The following is a 17972-nucleotide window of genomic DNA, read 5'->3' as shown; positions in this document are numbered from 1 at the left end:
TTTAAGTTATCAAACTTTATTTTTCTTTATTACCCAGAAGTGCGAAGTGTGTAATTATTTGCAGTAAGGCAGTTATACTTTGTAATACATCTGCATTGGCATATGTTAACACATTTAAAAACATTGGAAGCATTGTATCAAAAACAATTCCTCAAATCAAACTTCAGAAATCTACTAAAGTTTTTACCCAAACGTTTAAAGTGAAGTAAAAAAAAAACCTTGAGCTGTACAATAATCATACGCCATATGAAAACATTTTATATTTTAACCCAACATATTAACATGTATGGTAAGTATTTGCAATAAGTAAAATATTTTAAGGCTCATTTCCATTCAAACATTTCTGCTGTTGTGTTCTACTTATTCTCAAGGCCTCCAGCTGCTTGGCTTTCATCCAGCCATCTCTTGAAAGTGTGTTCTGCCCATGACTTAATGACAGCAATCTAAAAGAATGAGAACACACATTGGCCAAATCCCAAATCAAAAATAATCTTTGGTTGTTGAATGGGTAACAAATGTTTACATAACTGGGGCTGTGTTACAGAAACCTCCTTTAAGTCTTAAGCTGAGATCTGACAAAATCTAGTTATCTAACTGACATTTATGAGATAGGATTCAAGAGTTAGGATGTTTTTGTGATATGGCCCCTGGAATAGCGAACTAAATTAGCTGTTTGAGCAGTTCAAAACCCACCTTGCAACAACCAGCAATCTATGAAGATCTTCTGCAGACATACTCTGTGGGTCATCTTTACGCATGTCTACAAAGTCCTCTTCCACTGCCTACAGATCAAGAACACAGTCAGTGTGTAAGACAAGTGCATAAGACAAGAAATCATACTGGAGAAAATCGATCACATCTGACCTTTGTGATCTCCTCAGAGATGGTGTAGTTCAGGGCACGTGCTACGTTCAGGTAGATGCGATATTTGTTTAGTTGAGATGGAATCTGTGCTACCTGCACTGCACTCAGGTACTCCACAAGGTTAGGTGGATTCAGCATGGGTTGAAGGTGGACCTGACAGTCAGACTGAGAAAGCACTCAGAATCAACACATGAAAATAATTAATGTCTCAGCAAAGACACCATTTTCTTCCACATTAACAATGCCTTGCCAATGTCTCTTACTCGGATGAAGGCCTGTGTTTTCAAAAAGTTTTCCCTACTACTCCCTCCCTCTATTTTCCATTGGTTGGACAAACATATAATCCTGCCTAAACCTCACAACAATGATTAAGCCAATATTACTATAATAGGCTGTTTGGATCCTCAAACAGAGCAATGTTTTGATAGTACCAGAGAGCCACAGTGTTTACGCTTTTTGGGAAAATCAACCTAAAAATGGCTTCGTGCTGTCTCTGCATATTAAACTGGGAGAGGCGAAAGTATTTTAATATCAAAATAATTAGACACATCACCTTTAAGTGACTGGGCTCAGATTTATAGTTCATTGAAATGGCAGAAGCTATTACAAAAGCCACAAACTATTCCTTAACAAACCTAACAATTAGGTGCCTTTTCAAACTTTGTATCACTGTAAAAATACTTTGTGGCCAGCTTTATGCCATTAAATAAGTGGCCTGTCCTGACCTCTCCCTCTAATGTCCTTGTGATAGAGTTGCAGCCATGGCAACTAGAGAGCTGATGTACAGGAATAGCACAGCACATTCCACAGGATATTAGCATCACACTGAAGCCACGATTAGAGCCCAGCTAGGGAGCTGACGACGACTCTGTGGATTGCAATGGAAATATCTGCCTGTCCAGGGTTTCTGCAGGTTTGAAGGAATGAAATTTAAGACTTTAAGACTTTTAAAGGCCAAATAAAATAAAGATGTAAGACCACTTTCACAATAATAATATAATAAAAACATTCAACAATTAATTAGCTGGTAAATACAAAACCACTGAGGCTACTTGGATGTCTCTGGACATGTTTCTTTATATTTTATTGTGCATTTATGTGTTTTTTAAAATACGTTAATACAACAGTAAAACTCTAAATGAATGAATTAAGAATGCATGTAGCCTATATTGTGACCCTTCTCTTTAGTCACTTGCTTTCCAGCAAGATGTCACACAACAGACCAATGCTTAGGCAATGTCACCAAGTATGTCAAACATGGAAGTGGTGGCAAAAACCATGTGTAAAAAGTACATTTTATCGAATTACGTTGTTGAAAAATTATTGCGAGGGCTCTTGTTGACTGCTGTGGCTTCAAGCCATCAACAGAAATTACTGGATAGATCATCATTTCAAAAACAACTTTGCAGCAAAAATGTATAGCGAACATGATTACATGTTTGTTATTAACTCATACCATCATAGTAATTGTATCACTAAGAATATATTTGTATGTATGATGGTTTTGCGTCATGCTTACTTTTGATCATGTAATCTGTCAAATCTAACAAGTCAGCGGGCTTTCTGCCACCACTTACTGTACATGCGCTGACATTTCTGCAAACGAGGACTGGTCTATAGACTTTATTCACAGTAGTATCATGTTTGATTATTAATGGGAATGGAATTGAGGGTTTGAGGGATACTTACCATCACTTCAATTGCATGCATGGTATAAAGCTGTAAAAAGCACCTAAATCCCATCTGATTTTCCAGAACTCATGTGGTCTGGAGATTTTTTGTCTACCGAGTGTCCTTGAAAATATATTTTTCCATATGCGGACCTATCCAAAAACACTTTAAAACTGCAGTATAGCCCATTGAAAAGACTGTACGTCTATCCCTCACAGTCTCGATGTCATTCCAAATAAATTATTCCTATTATTGTCATTCCTATTAAAAATCGATTTTTTATTATTCCTTAATAAAAATATTATTAAGGCTTCATAATTATATTGATATATTTGTTCTTCTTAACAGGTAGTTAAAGGGCAGTTAATTTAAAAATGAAATTTCTGTCATCACTGCTCACCCTTGAGTCTGTATGATTTCTTTCTCTGCCATGGTACAAAAAAAAAGGAGATGTTAAGCAAAATTTTACAATTCTTATCAAAGGTGATGTAAAATAAGGAAACACCACGATTTGAAAGGCGTCAAGAGACCGATCCAACCTCATGTGCTTGTAAATTGCAACGCTGACAACTTATTAAACTTCAATTATAAGGAGGAGCGATAGTGTATGGCGCATCACTTGCTTACAAAGACGCAAAATAACGGCATTTGCATTTCTGATTAACGGGTTTATACATGAGTAGCATCATAAGTTCTGTAAAAATGTGCTTCCCTGTGTGCGCTCGCACTAAACTCAAGCGTCAGCTGCTAAATGATGGATGCACAAGAGAAAGAGATGATTATGACTGAAACAGTTTCTGCTGTTTTAAGCGCGAGTCTCCTCTATTCAAGCCCCAAAATGTAAAATCTGCAAACTAAATTTAAGACTTCTTGTAGTTTAGAAATTTGTAAGACTTTTTAAGGCCTTATATTTTAAAAAGTACATTTAAGACTTTTTAAAGAACCCGTGGGTACCCTGCCGTCAAGATGAAAACAACAACTCCCATCCTTATGTGTCCTCCTGGGCGTGACATTCGACCTAACATTTTCACCTGTAGGGAATTAAAGGGAGAGTTCACCCTCATCATTTACTTACCCCTGGTTCTAAACCAGTATGACTTGCCTCCGTGGACCACAAAAGGAGCCGTTCGGCAAAATGTTAGCCTCAGTCACTATTCCTTTCATAGCATCTGTTAATACAATTAAATTAAATGGTGACTGAGGCTAACATTCTGCCTAAAAATCAAATCAAAATCTTTTTACCTCTAATAATGTTTTCCTTGTATCTGGATTAACAGTGCATGTATAAATAGTAATTATAAATAGTTGTTAATAAGGTCTTCATTCGCAGAATACTACAACAACGGGCAATTAAGAAATGTGTGATGCAGCGTTTTCCCTCAGGATCAAAGAACAGGTTTAATTTTTTCAGGCAACATGAAAGTAGTGTAGTTCCAAAAAACGACTGTGAAAAAAAAACACTTTGGCCTTTGGTTTCAAGAAAAAATTATTGGAACAAAATTAACTGGTTATAACCAGTCACCAACATTTAAAAATAAAGTTTTCACTTCACAACAATTGAAAATCACTATGTTCCTGTTTTCGGTTACGTTCGGAAACAAAGTTTTTGTTCGTTTTCGGTTTCATTCCTTGAACTGTTTTTAGTCCCTGCTAAAAATCATAATTATTGAGTGAACTATAAGTTGAAAAGTGCGGGGCTCATACTGATCTACCCTCTTGTGTGTAAATATGTGTGATTTTTATTTTTAATAATAAGACACAAGTGAAAGAGACTCAGGCCTAATGTTCTTACCGGGAGGAGAGAACGGCCCTCGGATGCAATAAGCACGTTAATATTGCAGGGGAATTCCATCTGGTGGTAGTTGAAATCGTAATCAACCTTCTGCCAGGAGATCAGGTTCCCCAGGGCAGTGATGTTCCGCACACCTACACCAAGAACAAACAGTGACACAAGGTTCTATGCACTATAAACAACATGCAATACATGAATGCAATTGCATTGCTCAGTTTCGTTCATTCAGTCTAAAGGGAAATGCCAGCTGCTGCTGCAGTCCTTTTAACAGAGCCACACCCCTCCTCTGAAAGAGGCTGAACTGGTTTCAGTTGCGTACGGTCAATATGCTAAGTTTAATGATGTTACAAATTCAGAACACAAATTATACACATTTTTCAAAGCAAATAATAGATATTCTCAACAATTCGACACCAAGATCCATGTATATTTTTTGCAAATTTTCAGCCATTTAAGTATTAAGAATCTCCTTCCTCCCAAGTGTATATTTTTATATTTTTATATATATATATATATATATATATACACACACACACACAAATAAATGAATATCACAAACTTAAGTACCTCACCATAGTAACCCACTTTCTGGCAGATACCAAATACGGTGCATTCATGTCTCCTATTCAGCACTCTTTTTGTCTGCTGCTACAATCAGTGCTCTCTCACCTGTGGTGTCCAGTTGGCCCTGTTCCAGCTGCGTCTCATCCAGAAACAGGGACGTGTTATTGGCCAGCTGAAGAGTCCCACTCAGCAAGCGGTTAGCTGTGTAGTCTTTCTGGGGCACCATGCGCTGGTTATTCATATTATGCAAGCTCATACATAAGCGGTATGACTGGCAAGAAAGGTATAAATGAATAGTTTACAATTCTTTACAGTACATAAGCTAAAAAGTAAGAGATAATCAATTAATAGAGTTGATAAGCTAGTGCAAGTAACAAAGGTACATAGCTACCTTACATATACAAACTGCAGCAATAAAGGAATTAACCCAAAAATATTAGTTAATAATTTATCACATCGTTTAGCACTAAAACAATGCAAGCTCTCACATAAAACACACGTGCTACTATGAGCAAGCTTCTCTCATGCACTCGTAAACATGCGACGGACATCGATTTTAATTGACAAATGACTTATATTTTGGGTTGTTTCTCACTAAAATCTTTTGTATGCATTAAGACTTGCATGGACCACTTTTATAATAGTTTTGGGTACTTCTTTAGGCCTTAAAGTGAGGCATTGTCCACTGCCATTGTATTAAAAAGATGGACAGGTTTTGAAATGACTATAATTAAAGTTCTATTTGTCAGAGCTGTGGTGCAGTGGGCTACACAGCTGCTTAGACATAAGCTCTTCTTCGTTCATGGGGACACAGGTTCAAGTCCAAGCTGGGTCATGTTCCGATCCTGCTCCCCCTCTTTCAACCCTACTTTCCTGTCTACACTCTACTGTCCTATAAATAAAAGGCAAAAAGCCAAAAATGTAATTTATATATATATAAAACAAAAAATAAGATCTATTTGAAGGTCTTGAAAAGCACATTCTGGAAGACTTACAGATGGCACAAGCTGTTGGATGACCTTGTAGAGATGCTCTGTGTATGGAGTGCTACGAGAACAGCCACTGAGATTGACGGTAAATTTGCCCAAAGGAAGAACATCACGTCTGCTATATCTAACAAAAATAAATTGTGAAACCTCATGATGTGTTGTCTAGAGCACCAAAAAAAAAACACACACACACGCTCTAAACATATGGAAAATTCAAAAATATGGAATATAAACATTTAGGACACTTAAATGGGGTCATACTTCAGGCACAAACATTCAACAAAGACACTAGAAGTGTAATGAAAAACTTACACATTGGAGATAAGATGGAGAATGAGGTACTCTGCAGCAAGTGAATCTCCCAGCAGGACATGTGTGAAGTACGTGAGCAGCTCTGCTCTGACTGCTGCTAATTCCCCAAGAACACTGGTTAAATCTGAGGACAGCATGCAAGCACACGCACACAGACACACACACACAACCAACACAATGACAAATCTGCATAGCATCATATACACAGTACATCATGGGATTTTGAAGGGCAATTTCTTACAATCTCCATTCTCCTCTGACACACCAGAGGGCAGTAATGGGTTGTTGTGCACAAGGGGCTGGGCATATAGCATGTGCAGTCTTGGTACGAGGGACGCTGGTGGGCTGTGAACTCTTTGCTCCTCTACAGTCTCCATGCCTTCTGTGGGATCCAACAGTGAAGATGTCTCTCTGAAAACATGAAACAATATTACGCTGCAATTGCAGAGAACCTCATCTTGTAATTACAAGTGTCCAAAATTCATCAATAATTACCTCTCATCTGCAATCACACTAAGTGCAGGGTCCACAGAGAGAATGCCAAACACTTCTAACATGTCATTCAGTTTGAAACGGTCCCAGTCCTCATATACCTGCCAATTACAGAGAAAGGCCAAGTTGGATGACTGTCTGTGTGTATATGTGGAACAATTCAATGCTGCACATAAATTATAGTATTAACGTGTTGGCTTAAGACAACTTGATTATAGTGTTAGTCAAACAGCTTGTATTAAAAACGATATCATTGAGCATTTGTCGAAAAGATTATGATTGAGAAAGAGCTTCAAGTTAAACCTTAACAAGGCAGGCTGGGCCCTTCTCCCCAGGCAAAGGGAAGTTGAGATCCAGACTGGAAGTGCAGTGTGAAGGTGATGAGTTATGATTGGGGGCTTCCGTCTCTTGACGCTTTGACTCCATGTTGCCATGAGAATCTGCAGAACTCTGAGCTCCTGATCAAAGACATATACATATACACACATGTATACTAGCAACTTTTGAGGAAAGAATGCTAATAAATTTTCCACAATTTTCCAGATTCATGAAAAAATTTATGATTTCCAAATAAAGATAAACACACACAAAACAAAAAGATTGCACCTAGAAGAGCAATTTTCTGGTGATTAAATATTTTTGTCAAAGACAGGTTTACTGTCATTTTTAACACACTGCAGGCAATGGTTAAAAACGAAATATTGTTCCTTCAGGAAACAGTGCAGATATATAATAAACATTAACAGGCTGTAAACTTAGCAGTAGTGAAATGAGAAATGCGCATATACGTAGGTTTACATTCATAAAATACATTTCCATGAGGTTTCCATGACTTTTAAAGACTTAATGAATGTCCATGACTACTTCAGTCCTGGATATAACACTTGTAAAATTCCCTGATATTTCCAGGTTTCCAATGACAATGAAAACACTATTTGCCATCCATTATCTATATCCTACGTGTCTACATACTCATTAGAATAGTGGATTTTGTCGAAACCAAAAAATAAGGTGGTGGAAAGGGCTGATAACAGATTGATTGGCCAATCGTTTTTTAAAATAAATTTATAGTAAGAAAAGTTGAAGTTTAACATTCAGCACTGACCAGCACAGACAGAGGCTACAAGATTCCAAAAATAATAAAATCCTAGATGCAGTTTATTGTGCAACCCAAATCCCAATAAATACTAGAAGAAATAAAGATTTGGAGCATAATATGAATATAAACAAGCTTGGAACACACTCATACTGGGACTCTTATTTTGAAATTTCAGAGACTTTGCTCCATTACAATGCTCTATATTTAAGATTTGTATAGCCGATATACAGTTCACCAGAATACAAGACTTTGAACGACTCGGTTACTAACGTAACCTCGGTTCCCTGAGAGGAGGGAACGAGTATTGCGTAAGTAGCTTACGCTATGGGAAACTCCGTTTCTCGAGAAATATTGAAGTCTTTATGTAAAACGCATTGCAGCTGCACAGCAGACAGCAATGAGCTGAGGCAGCTCGGTCATTGGCTGTGCTGCGGCAACTTGCTCGAACCAATGACGGGCGACTCTGAACGCAGCGACCAATGAGCGCTTCACGCCACGCGCTCAGAGCCCGCCAAGATTAGCGTGGCTAAGGCTATATATTAGGCGCCCGTCATGAGAGTTCTTTAGGTTCAATCGACTGAAGCTGAACTGACCAAGCACAAGCACGGCAGCTTACGCAATACTCGCTCCCTCCTCTCAGGGAACCGAGGTTACGTCAGTAACCGAAGTCGCTCCTCTCGAGAGGTCTCTCCTATTAGCGTAAGTAGCTTACGCTTATGGGAACACCATGCAAAACGCCAGTGCGTGCTGACTTCGCTCTATAAAGCCAGAGGCGGATGCCTGAGCCTTAAAGCAAAGTGATTATCCAACAAGCCGCCAACGGCGAAGCTATATAATGGGAAAATACAGAGCCTTTGCCCCAAGGAGGTCCATGGTGGGCGCTCATTGTAAAAACACAAGCACATAACTTATGTACTGATTTTTCTATGTATTGATATGCATAAAAAATCCTCTAAGTCAGTCAGAGACGGACCTATAAGGGAGGAGATAATGCTCAGCATATACATACTCCAGTCCATTCTACAGTCAGGCTGATAGAATGTTGGAATGCAATGAGGGGACCTGTAGGTTATAAAACCTGATAAATGTCGAAGGCGAGGCCCAGCCTGCCGCCGCACAAATATCTTCAATGGGTATCCCACTCTCGACCACGCCTCACGCAGGAGGCCCTTGGCTTCATAAGCCAGCTTATAGCATCCACTATCCAGCCGATATTCTTTGCTTTGAAACTGCGAGACCTTTAGTGCGGCCGCCAAAGCATACTGAATAATTGTTCCGCCTGTCTGAACGGGCAGAACGCTCCAAATATACTCTGAGCGCCCTGACCGGGCAGAGTAAATTAGCGTCGCTTTAGTCCGCTGGGGACGATAGCGCTGCCAGAGATATCACCTGTACTCTGAAGGGTGTGGAGAGCACTTTAGGAATATACCCGTGCTTTGGCCTAAGGACAACTCTGCAGTCGTTAGGTCCAAATTCCAGGCAAGCAGCGCTTGATGACAGCGCGTGCAGGTCGCCCACTCTCTTGACTGAGGCGAGCACCAGCAAGAGCGCAGTTTTGAGCGAGAGCTGTTTAAGGTGCACGGTTCGGAGAGGTTCGAACGGGCACTCTTGAGTGCGCCCAGGACCGTGGCCAGGTCCCAGATCGGCACCGAGGGGGCGGGGTTCATCCTCCTAGCCTCTTAGGAAACGAATGATTAGGTCGTTTTTCCCTAATGAACGCCCTTTATCAGGATTGTGTGACGCCGCTATGGCAGCCACATAGACTTTGAGCGTGGAGGGTGTGCGGCCCGCCTCCAGCAGCTCTTGCAAAAAGGCGAGTACACTTGGTATCTCGCACGATTTGGGGTTCAAGCTCTTGGTATCACACCAGTCACTGAACACTTTCCACTTTTGGGCATATAAGCTGTCTCAGAGGGCGCTCAGGCCTCGTGATGGTTCTCAAAACTCCACTGGGAGGTTCTCGGAACCCGCTGAGGGGCCATGCATGGAGGGCCCACAGATCGGGCGGGGATGAAGAATCATCCCGTTGGCCTGCCTGAGGAGGTCTAGCCTCAGCGGAATCGGCCATGGGGCAGATTGCATCATCTGCATCAGTTCTGGAAACCACGTCTGGTTTTTCCAGAGAGGGCTACCAGGAGCACTGCACATTTCACTTCCCTGATCCGACTGATGACCTGAGGTAGCATCGCGATCGGGGAAAAGCATACAAGGGGCGGCTCGGCCAGACTTGGGCGAAGCGTCCGTGTTCTTTGAGAAGAAAAGGGGGCAGTGCGCATTTTCCCTGGAGGCTGAAGAGGTCGACCTCCGCCTTGCCAAAGGTTTGCCATAACCACTGAACCGTCAGGGGTGGAGAGACCATTCTCCTGGGAGAACCTTGTCTCTGGACAGCATGTCCGCTCCCTGGTTCAGGACGCCTGGCACATGCGCTGCTCTCAGCGAAGCCAAGTGGTGCTGTGACCATGAGATGAGCTCCCTGGCCATAGAGTGCAGGAGCTCGACCTGAGTCCACCCTGGCGATTTATATACGATACTACCGCCATGTTGTCCGTTCGGACCAGGACGTGTTCGCTTTTCAGGTACGGAAGCAGGGCTCTGAGAGCCAAGGCGACCGCTTTCATTTCCAGACAGTTTATATGTAGGCGCTTTTCCGGGTTTGACCAAAAGCCGGAGACAGGCCTGCCCTCGTAAAGGGCCCCCATCCTATTTTGGAGGCATCTGTCGTGATCATTTTTCTCCATGTGTTCACGCCCAGACTCACGCCGGTTCGATACCAGTCGACGGCTTTCCAGGGCGTCAGGGCTTTTATACAGCCGTGATTTGCTCTGATTAAAAGTGGCCCGAGCGCCACGCGCGTGAGTGGGGACACGGCTCTTGAGCCAGCGCTGGAGAGACGCAGCATCCTGCTGAAATCGCTTGCAGCCGGAGCTGGCAGCACCGCTCTGAATGATGTTTCAAGGCGTCGAATAGAGAGCAAGCGCTCTGATGAGAGGCGCGCCGTCATCTGCACTGAGTCTAGCACTATTCCCAGAAAGGAGATATTCTGGCTTGGGGATAGCACGCTCTTTGCAAAATTGATTCTCAGACCCAGGCATTCTAGATGGCTGATAATCCAAGATCTGTGCGTCGTTAACTGACTCTCTGATTGTGCTATGATTAGCCAATCGTCGAGGTAATTCTTCCTCTTAGCGGGGAGTTTCTTGGCTCGCGCGTCGCATCTGTGATGCTTGCGGCATGAGACAGAGAACTGTTTGAAACTGTATGGGCAGTGCTTATGGGTGGGGGTGCATATACCGTAGTAGGCACGCGCGCCACTTTCATAAAGCCTCCCGCTTGCGGCGGGGGGGTTTTGGCTATGCATACAGTGTTTGTGTGTAGGGGTGCATGCAGGACAGCAGGCATGCGCGCTACCTTTATAGTATTTCCCGCTTTTACTGGGGAAGTGTTTATAACTGTGGGAACAGTGCTTGCGTGTAGTGGTGCATACATGACAATAGGCACACGATCTACATATATGGAGCGTCCAGCTGGAGCTGGGGAAGTATTCGGCACTGTTTGGACAGTATTGATACGTGGGAATGCGCACTTTAGTGTGGACACGTGACCCCTTAGTGACACAGGCAGAAAATGACTCTTTTTGTGATTTCTGTGTGTTGCCGTTAAAACTGCGTTTGATTGCAGGCGAGCAAGTTCTGTGACTGGCCCATTGACTGCTGTACAGACATTTCCAGCTGCCTGTAAGGGGACTGGGTAATGTTTCACACGTTTTAGAGAGAGTGGTCCAGCTTTTGCGAGACACGCACTCTCTCTTTTTCTTCCTATTGCTAGGAAGACTTACGAGGCTCTGGGTTCAGCACGATCTTGGGCCGAGGACCCCGTTGCTCAGGCGGCTTCCTTCGGTTAGCGGAATGCAAGTGGCGTCGAACGTCCGTTTCAGGTCTGCTCTTTGGCTGGGAGATGGGAGGCGCCGCCCTGGCTCGCTGCTGCTGCTGAGGCGGTCTCTGGCGGCTCTGAGACGAGCTGGAGCGCTTGGACAGGAAGTGACGCATAGCCTGCGAATCCTTCCGAGCTTCAGTGAAGCGTTCAGCAAACTCTTTTACCGCCGGTCCGAACAGGCCACTTGGAGCGATAGGCGTGTCTAAGAAATGGCGCCTTATCCGCGTCCTTCATCTCTGTTAGCGTCAGCCACAGATGGCACTCAAGGACAGTCAGGTTAGCCATGGCCCGGCCGATGGATTGGGCGGTGGTCTTTGTGGCTCGCAGGGCTACGTCAGTGGTGCTGTGCAGGTCCTTGAAAGCCTCAGGTTCAGGTACCGACTCGTCCATGGTGCAGAGAAGTTTGGCCTGATAAACTTGTAGAACAGCCATGGAATGAAGCGCTGACGCAGCTTGGCCGGCGGCGGCGTATGCGCGGCCAGCGAGCTGAGGTAGATCGGCAGGGCTTCGAGGGATGAGAAGCTTTGGCTTTCCATCCAGCGGTGGAGGGTGGGCACAGATGGTTGGCCACAGCCTCCTCGAGGGGCGGGTTCCTCGTAGCCTCTTTCTCTCGCGCCGTCCACCGAGGAGAGCGAGGAAGAGAAAGAATGCTTCAGGCGAGCAGAGTGCGGGGCTTTCCACGACTTTGTGAGTTCGTCGTGAACTTCGGGGAATAAAGGGGAGAGTCTCTGTCGAGGGGCCTGCCGGCGCCCCTGCAGGAACCAATCGTCCAGCCGGCTGCTGGCGGGTTCTTCCGGAGAAGACCAGTCGAGCCCGAGGTTTTCCACGGCTTTGGACAGGATGCGGACGATCTCAGCGTCCATGCTGGTGCCCGTGCCCGCTGATGTCGACGGCGCGGGGTCGAAGGCCGAGCCCGGCCAGTCGTCGGATGCAGTGTCAATAGAAAGGCTGTCATCCTTTTCACCGTCGCCCCTGACGCCGAGCGAGACGAGACCCACCGCTCTGTTGGAGGGGTGCTGGTCCACCTGCGTGAAATGGACTGGCGGCGGGAGATCTTGGGTAGTGGTGAAGCACGGGGACTGGCCCGGCATGGCGTCACTGAATTCGCGTGCTCTGGCAGCCTCTGTGAGCGGCGCTTTTCTTGCTGCGGCTCGAACGGAGGAGACGGCAGCACGGTGGACGCAGGCTCGCTTGCGGCGAAGGCGGCAAAGCGAAGCGCCTCGGCGAGGCCCAGGGAGTCACATTCGGGGCATCCGCCCTGAATGAGAGCAGCTTCTGCGTGGTCAGGTCCCAGGCAGCGAGTGCAGATAGCGTGGCGGTCCCCGTCAGGAAGAGGGCCTCTGCACGAGGCGCAGGTTAAAGGCATTTGGAACAACGCCTGAAAATTGCTCTTTACTTAAATCAAAAGCGTCGCAGAGGCGAACACTTGTAAGTAAAAAGGATATCAGTGATGCGCGCCGGATGGCGTAGCAGAAGGCTTCGAAGGCGCCGGCGTCCTCTTAGCAGTCCTGCTGTAGTCTTGTCAACGGCGGGCGAAAAGACTCCAACAATCCGGAGGATCCAGCGAATAGAAGGTCTTCGCTGAAGGAGATTAAATCTAAAGAACTCTCATGACGGGGCGCCTAATATATAGCCTTAGCCACGCTAATCTTGGCGGGCTCTGAGCGCGCGGGCGTGAAGTGCGCTCATTGGTCGCGCCGTTCAGAATCGCCCGTCATTGGTTCGAGCAAGTTGCCACAGCACAGCCAATGACCCGAGCTGCCTCGCTCATTGCTGTCTGCTGTGCAGCTGCAATGCGTTTTACATAAAGACTTCAATATTTCTCGAGAAACGGAGTTTTCCCATAGCGTAAGCTACTTACGCAATAGGAGAGACCTCTCGAGAGGGAACATACATTTCACCAGGTTTCTTATTATTATTATTATTCACAAGATATGAAGTTGGAGACACGATGCACGTGCTGCTGACAGGGCACGCTTCCATATAATCGCATTTTTCTTTTCCAGTCTTTGCTTCAAATTAAAACATGACTTATTTATCAAAATAACCAACTCTGCATTGAAGTGAGGCTAAAAATATGGTTCAGTATTTTCAGTCAGAGAATGTTTTATTTCACCTCGAGAGGTCACTGTTATACTGTACAATTAAGCAAATCTAACTGTAGAATTCCCCAGCTCTGGCAACAAAGGAACACAAACTAGAAAAAATAAATATCGGCAACTATTGGCATAGTTGTCAGCGATAACCGATAGTTCCAAAATAGCAACTATCTCCCCCATTTAATCTGTAAAACAGATATATCGTTCTTCCTCTACTTAATTTCCCTCCTACCTTGGTTGGGATCTTTCATCTGTTGCGGCTGCATGTCCATCTCATCATCCTCCTCGTAGCTGCGTTTATGCCGATACGGGGCATAGGATGTGGAGGGCTCCACTCGCGCCTGACTGGAGCCTGCATAGCTGTTCTGAGCCGTTAAAGATAAATGAACACTATGTTCAATCATGCTGATCAATCAAACATTGAAGGGAAAATTAAAATTAACCATGACGTCAAAACAGTTATAGAAGCTCAGATCATCTATATTGTATACAAGACAGGTAATGGCTCCATATAAAAGGATATTTCCTTCACCCATTGAGATTCTCCTGGGATGGGGATGCAATAGAAGGTCTGTCTCTCTGATGTTACAGTGTTACTTGAGTTAAAGTCCACCTGCTGATGTTTATTTAAACATACGTGTCACTATTCGGCATAATCCAAAACAAATGACAAAAATGTACCCATATTATTACAAAAATGCATGTCACCGGATGTATGCTTGTGTTAATCAGGCAAATATTTACTCACCCCACACTCTGTTACATCTTTGTACTTTCCACACTTCAACAGCTGTGGGAAAGGACATTAACAAAAGCAATTGACTCCTTTTGTTTTGTACACCATTGTGTTCTTAAAAAAAGAGACATTCAAAACTGCACTAAATGTCATATCAAAAATACTTGTGTAAAGGGGATTCTATTGGACAGAGGTTAGAATTACTTACTTTGGAGTTTGATGTGGGATCATTCATCTCATAAATACCCATGAAAAATTCTGGATCGAACATATCCTGGACCATGCAACGGAATTTCACAAGGCTATTAGGCTTGAGGTAGTGCATAGGAACATCATTCAGGGATGGAACCTAGACAACCCAGCAGACAAAAAGATCATTATTTATCTGATGGCCAAGCTTCTTGAAACATGCTGGCTAATTATAATTAAAGGTGCACTCAGCAATTTTTCCACATTAAAAAAGTTTTACTACTAAAGAAATTAATTGTAATTTTGAAATGTATGTATAAAATCATGACCTCTCAAATAAAAGAGAACTCTAAACAGCTTTTATAGGATTACTGATATGGTTATTCTACATAGGGCAGGGGTGCCCTCATGAGGGCTGCCATTTTTAAAATCACATGACCAGCTGTATACTACTTGCTTAATCTCAGTTACCATCTTGCTATTGGATACATTCACTCTTGGATTAAATTAGTAATGGCTGATTGTGAACAGCATCTGTAACTGAAAACTATTGATTTTGAATGACGCTGAATCCACATCACTAGGTGTCACTGTAAGTCAAGATGACATGAGCAAAATTACATGCACCTTTTAGACGAATGACTATTGCAAAGACAGCACAACCCCAACGTATTCAAAACAGAACAACTCGGAAAATATCATGACAGATGTCAGAGGAACTCGTTTGCTGGATGATAATGAAATCGATCTTTTAAAACAAACCACTCCTCATGTACTCTAAACATGTGCACACCAATTAATTTACTTCTGCAAGCATTTAGCATGAAGCCTTTCATGCTAATTGAAAAACAAACAAGCTATTGACAAGTACCCATGTGTGAGCGTCGTTTTGTTTCAATTTCTCTTTGAAGTGCTCCACCACTTTCTTCTCCCAGTCTGGACTTGAGTTACTTTGGGCTGAATGAATGAACACAAAAAAGTATAATAAACTTTCAGTAAATTTAATTAGTTTATGCATGTGTGCGTTTTTTTTTTTTACACAATTCAACGACAATGATGGCAAAGTTACTTTTAATAGGGCTAAAATTATACTAAAAGTAATTAATAACTGGTCAGTATACGTAAAACCATGCCACTAATAGAACTGAAAAGCATAACAAATCATGTTGATCACATGCTCGTCTCTAACTGCATCTAAATACATTAGTAGAAAACAAGAATTTTGACCGTTGCGTCTTACCAAACATGCCATCAACAACACCCAGTGGGTTATTGATCCAATCATTAACAGTAGGCATCGCTGTTGGGTTTACAAAACGACAAAAGTTAAAACTAATGCGCCTTTGAAATGTAGTACAACTAGCACGTTCTGCAGCCCAGCACCACACAATACATCGTGGCGGGAAAATTGCGTCATTAAAAATTACCATGTGATCTGGGCGCACGCCATACGTTACACCGCACGTAATGTGAAGGCTAGACAGAAGATCGCCGATATTTACAGTGGATCTACTCCAGGAGCCAGAATAGCAAAGAAATATGTACTTTGCTGTAGAAAAAGGGATTTATTACATTTTCATTTATATCTGTATGCAGCATGTGAAGATTGTTTCGTTTCCCCCAATGTTTACATTTGTATGTTTTGTTTGCACAATAAAAAAAGAAAACAAAGTGATTGCTGCGATCTAGAGTTCAGATATTGTTTTTTTCTAGTCTTTTGACAAGAATTATTGACTCATTGATATAACAACCGCGTAACGGCCAACTGGCGTTTGCGGAGTCACCGTTTACGGAAAGCATACAAATGAATAGATAGCCATAAAATGAAACATTTCTGTCACAAAATTATCCTTGTCTTTTCTTAACAGCAAGTTAAACTCCGTATACTCATTCCAAAGCTCATTTGAAAAGCATTGTTTATTGTAAAATATGTTAAAGATTAGAGGACAAGTGGTCAGATAATTAATAGATAATTTCCTCAGAAAAGCAGTTTATTATGAACACTGACATCCAATAAAAAGCAAATAGCCTCTGGTCTCCTCGCCAGTGTACCGCCCAGTTCATTTCTACTGGTCTGCCACGTTTTGGATTGCTTTGTTACCTTGTAGGCTCGTTGGTAAAAGGGCTCTGGAAATGGTTCATGAGTGTGTTGTCTGAAGGTGTTGTTATTTATTTATGTATTTATAAAATGGATAGTTACGGCCCTTGATGCTGATTGGTTAACAGCTATTCTTTATTCATGATAAAGCACAACTTTGACCTCTTCATGGAAATTCTATTTGTATCACTCCACAGCACCTTATTCTTGTTGCCTGGCAACGTTCTGTTAACTATTTAATGTCAGGGACTATATTTTCTGGTGGAAGAATGGCATTTAATAATATTACTATATATATATATATATATATATTTATTTATTTATTTATTCTCTCCTCTTTTTCTCCCCAGTTTGGAATTCCCAATTCCGAATGCGCTCCTTGTGGTGGCGTAGTGGCCACCGAGAGCGAGAGCGACCAGGAGGAGGTTACCCCATGTGACTCCACCCTCCCTAGAAACCGGGCAATTTGGTTGCTCTTAGGAGACCTGGCTGGAGTCACTCAGCATGCCCTGGATTCGAACGCGAGAATCGAGGGGTGATAGTCAGCATCAATAACTGAGGGGCCCACAAAATATAAATGTAATGAACAACTGTGTATAGTGTATAGTCAAGGCTGAAGGGGTTGCAGGCACTCTGCTTATTAATGAATTATATTCACAATATAGTATGGCCTCTCATGCCTTATTGATTTTATATAACGGTCACCACATAACTGTGCATTTATTTCGTGTTTTTTATATTTGTAATTGTATTTTATTTATTTTTGTTGTTTGAATTTTTAACTTTATTTATGTTCTTATGATTATTCATGTATGCACTTGTTGCCATATTTCAGCCTCAGTTTTAATTTATAACAAACATTACTTATTTATTAATTTAATCATTCAACTAGACTCTTTAACTTTAAAATATGTATTAACGTTCTGGAAACCTTTTGTCATATAGTGTCAATAGTTCGTTGAAAAGAAAAGAACAAAAGAAGCGAAACAATCAAAGTTGTGTGTAGTTAGATTTTTCGTCAATAGATTACTTTTGCCTTCGTACGTCAACATTTTGGAGACGCACTTTTCATGAATCTGTATATCATCATTAGTCACTAGGTAAGATTCCTGTACAAACAATTCAGACTATCAG

General features: G+C 42.6%; 1 protein-coding gene across 2 annotated transcripts; it reads right to left on the bottom strand.

Annotated features, from left to right (window-relative positions):
• Positions 1-16143, bottom strand: LOC127617439 (mini-chromosome maintenance complex-binding protein). 2 transcript variants are annotated; one of them, XM_052089405.1, is made up of 16 exons: positions 15981-16143; positions 15612-15697; positions 14760-14900; positions 14564-14605; positions 14339-14431; positions 14048-14177; positions 6988-7142; positions 6688-6785; positions 6434-6603; positions 6193-6316; positions 5887-6004; positions 4997-5162; positions 4328-4461; positions 865-1029; positions 694-782; positions 1-443 (listed from the first exon to the last, which is right to left on the bottom strand). In XM_052089405.1, the coding sequence occupies exons 1-16, from the start codon at positions 16036-16038 to the stop codon at positions 317-319; spliced, it is 1896 nt and encodes a 631-aa protein (XP_051945365.1). In that variant the 5' UTR covers positions 16039-16143; the 3' UTR covers positions 1-316. The 2 variants fall into 2 exon arrangements, with proteins under 2 accessions (XP_051945365.1, XP_051945366.1); XM_052089406.1 differs by having other exon boundaries at positions 14339-14428.
• Between the last annotated feature and the right edge of the window lie 1829 nt (positions 16144-17972).

This window comes from Xyrauchen texanus, chromosome 24 (genome assembly GCF_025860055.1).
Source record: "Xyrauchen texanus isolate HMW12.3.18 chromosome 24, RBS_HiC_50CHRs, whole genome shotgun sequence".
Lineage (NCBI taxonomy): Eukaryota > Metazoa > Chordata > Actinopteri > Cypriniformes > Catostomidae > Xyrauchen > Xyrauchen texanus.
The sequence above is the reverse complement of the archived record's forward strand: the minus strand, read 5'-3'. Positions and strand labels throughout refer to the sequence as shown.

Coding starts and splice junctions, on each gene's coding strand:
- LOC127617439 (XM_052089405.1), bottom strand. CDS start 16,038: ATGCCTACTGTTAATGATTGGATCAATAACCCACTGGGTGTTGTTGAT. Junction 14,432..14,563: donor AAGATGTAACAGAGTGTGGG/GTGAGTAAATAT, acceptor AATAAACATCAG/CAGGTGGACTTTAACTCAAG. Junction 6,317..6,433: donor GTCAGAGGAGAATGGAGATT/GTAAGAAATTGC, acceptor TGCTGTCCTCAG/ATTTAACCAGTGTTCTTGGG.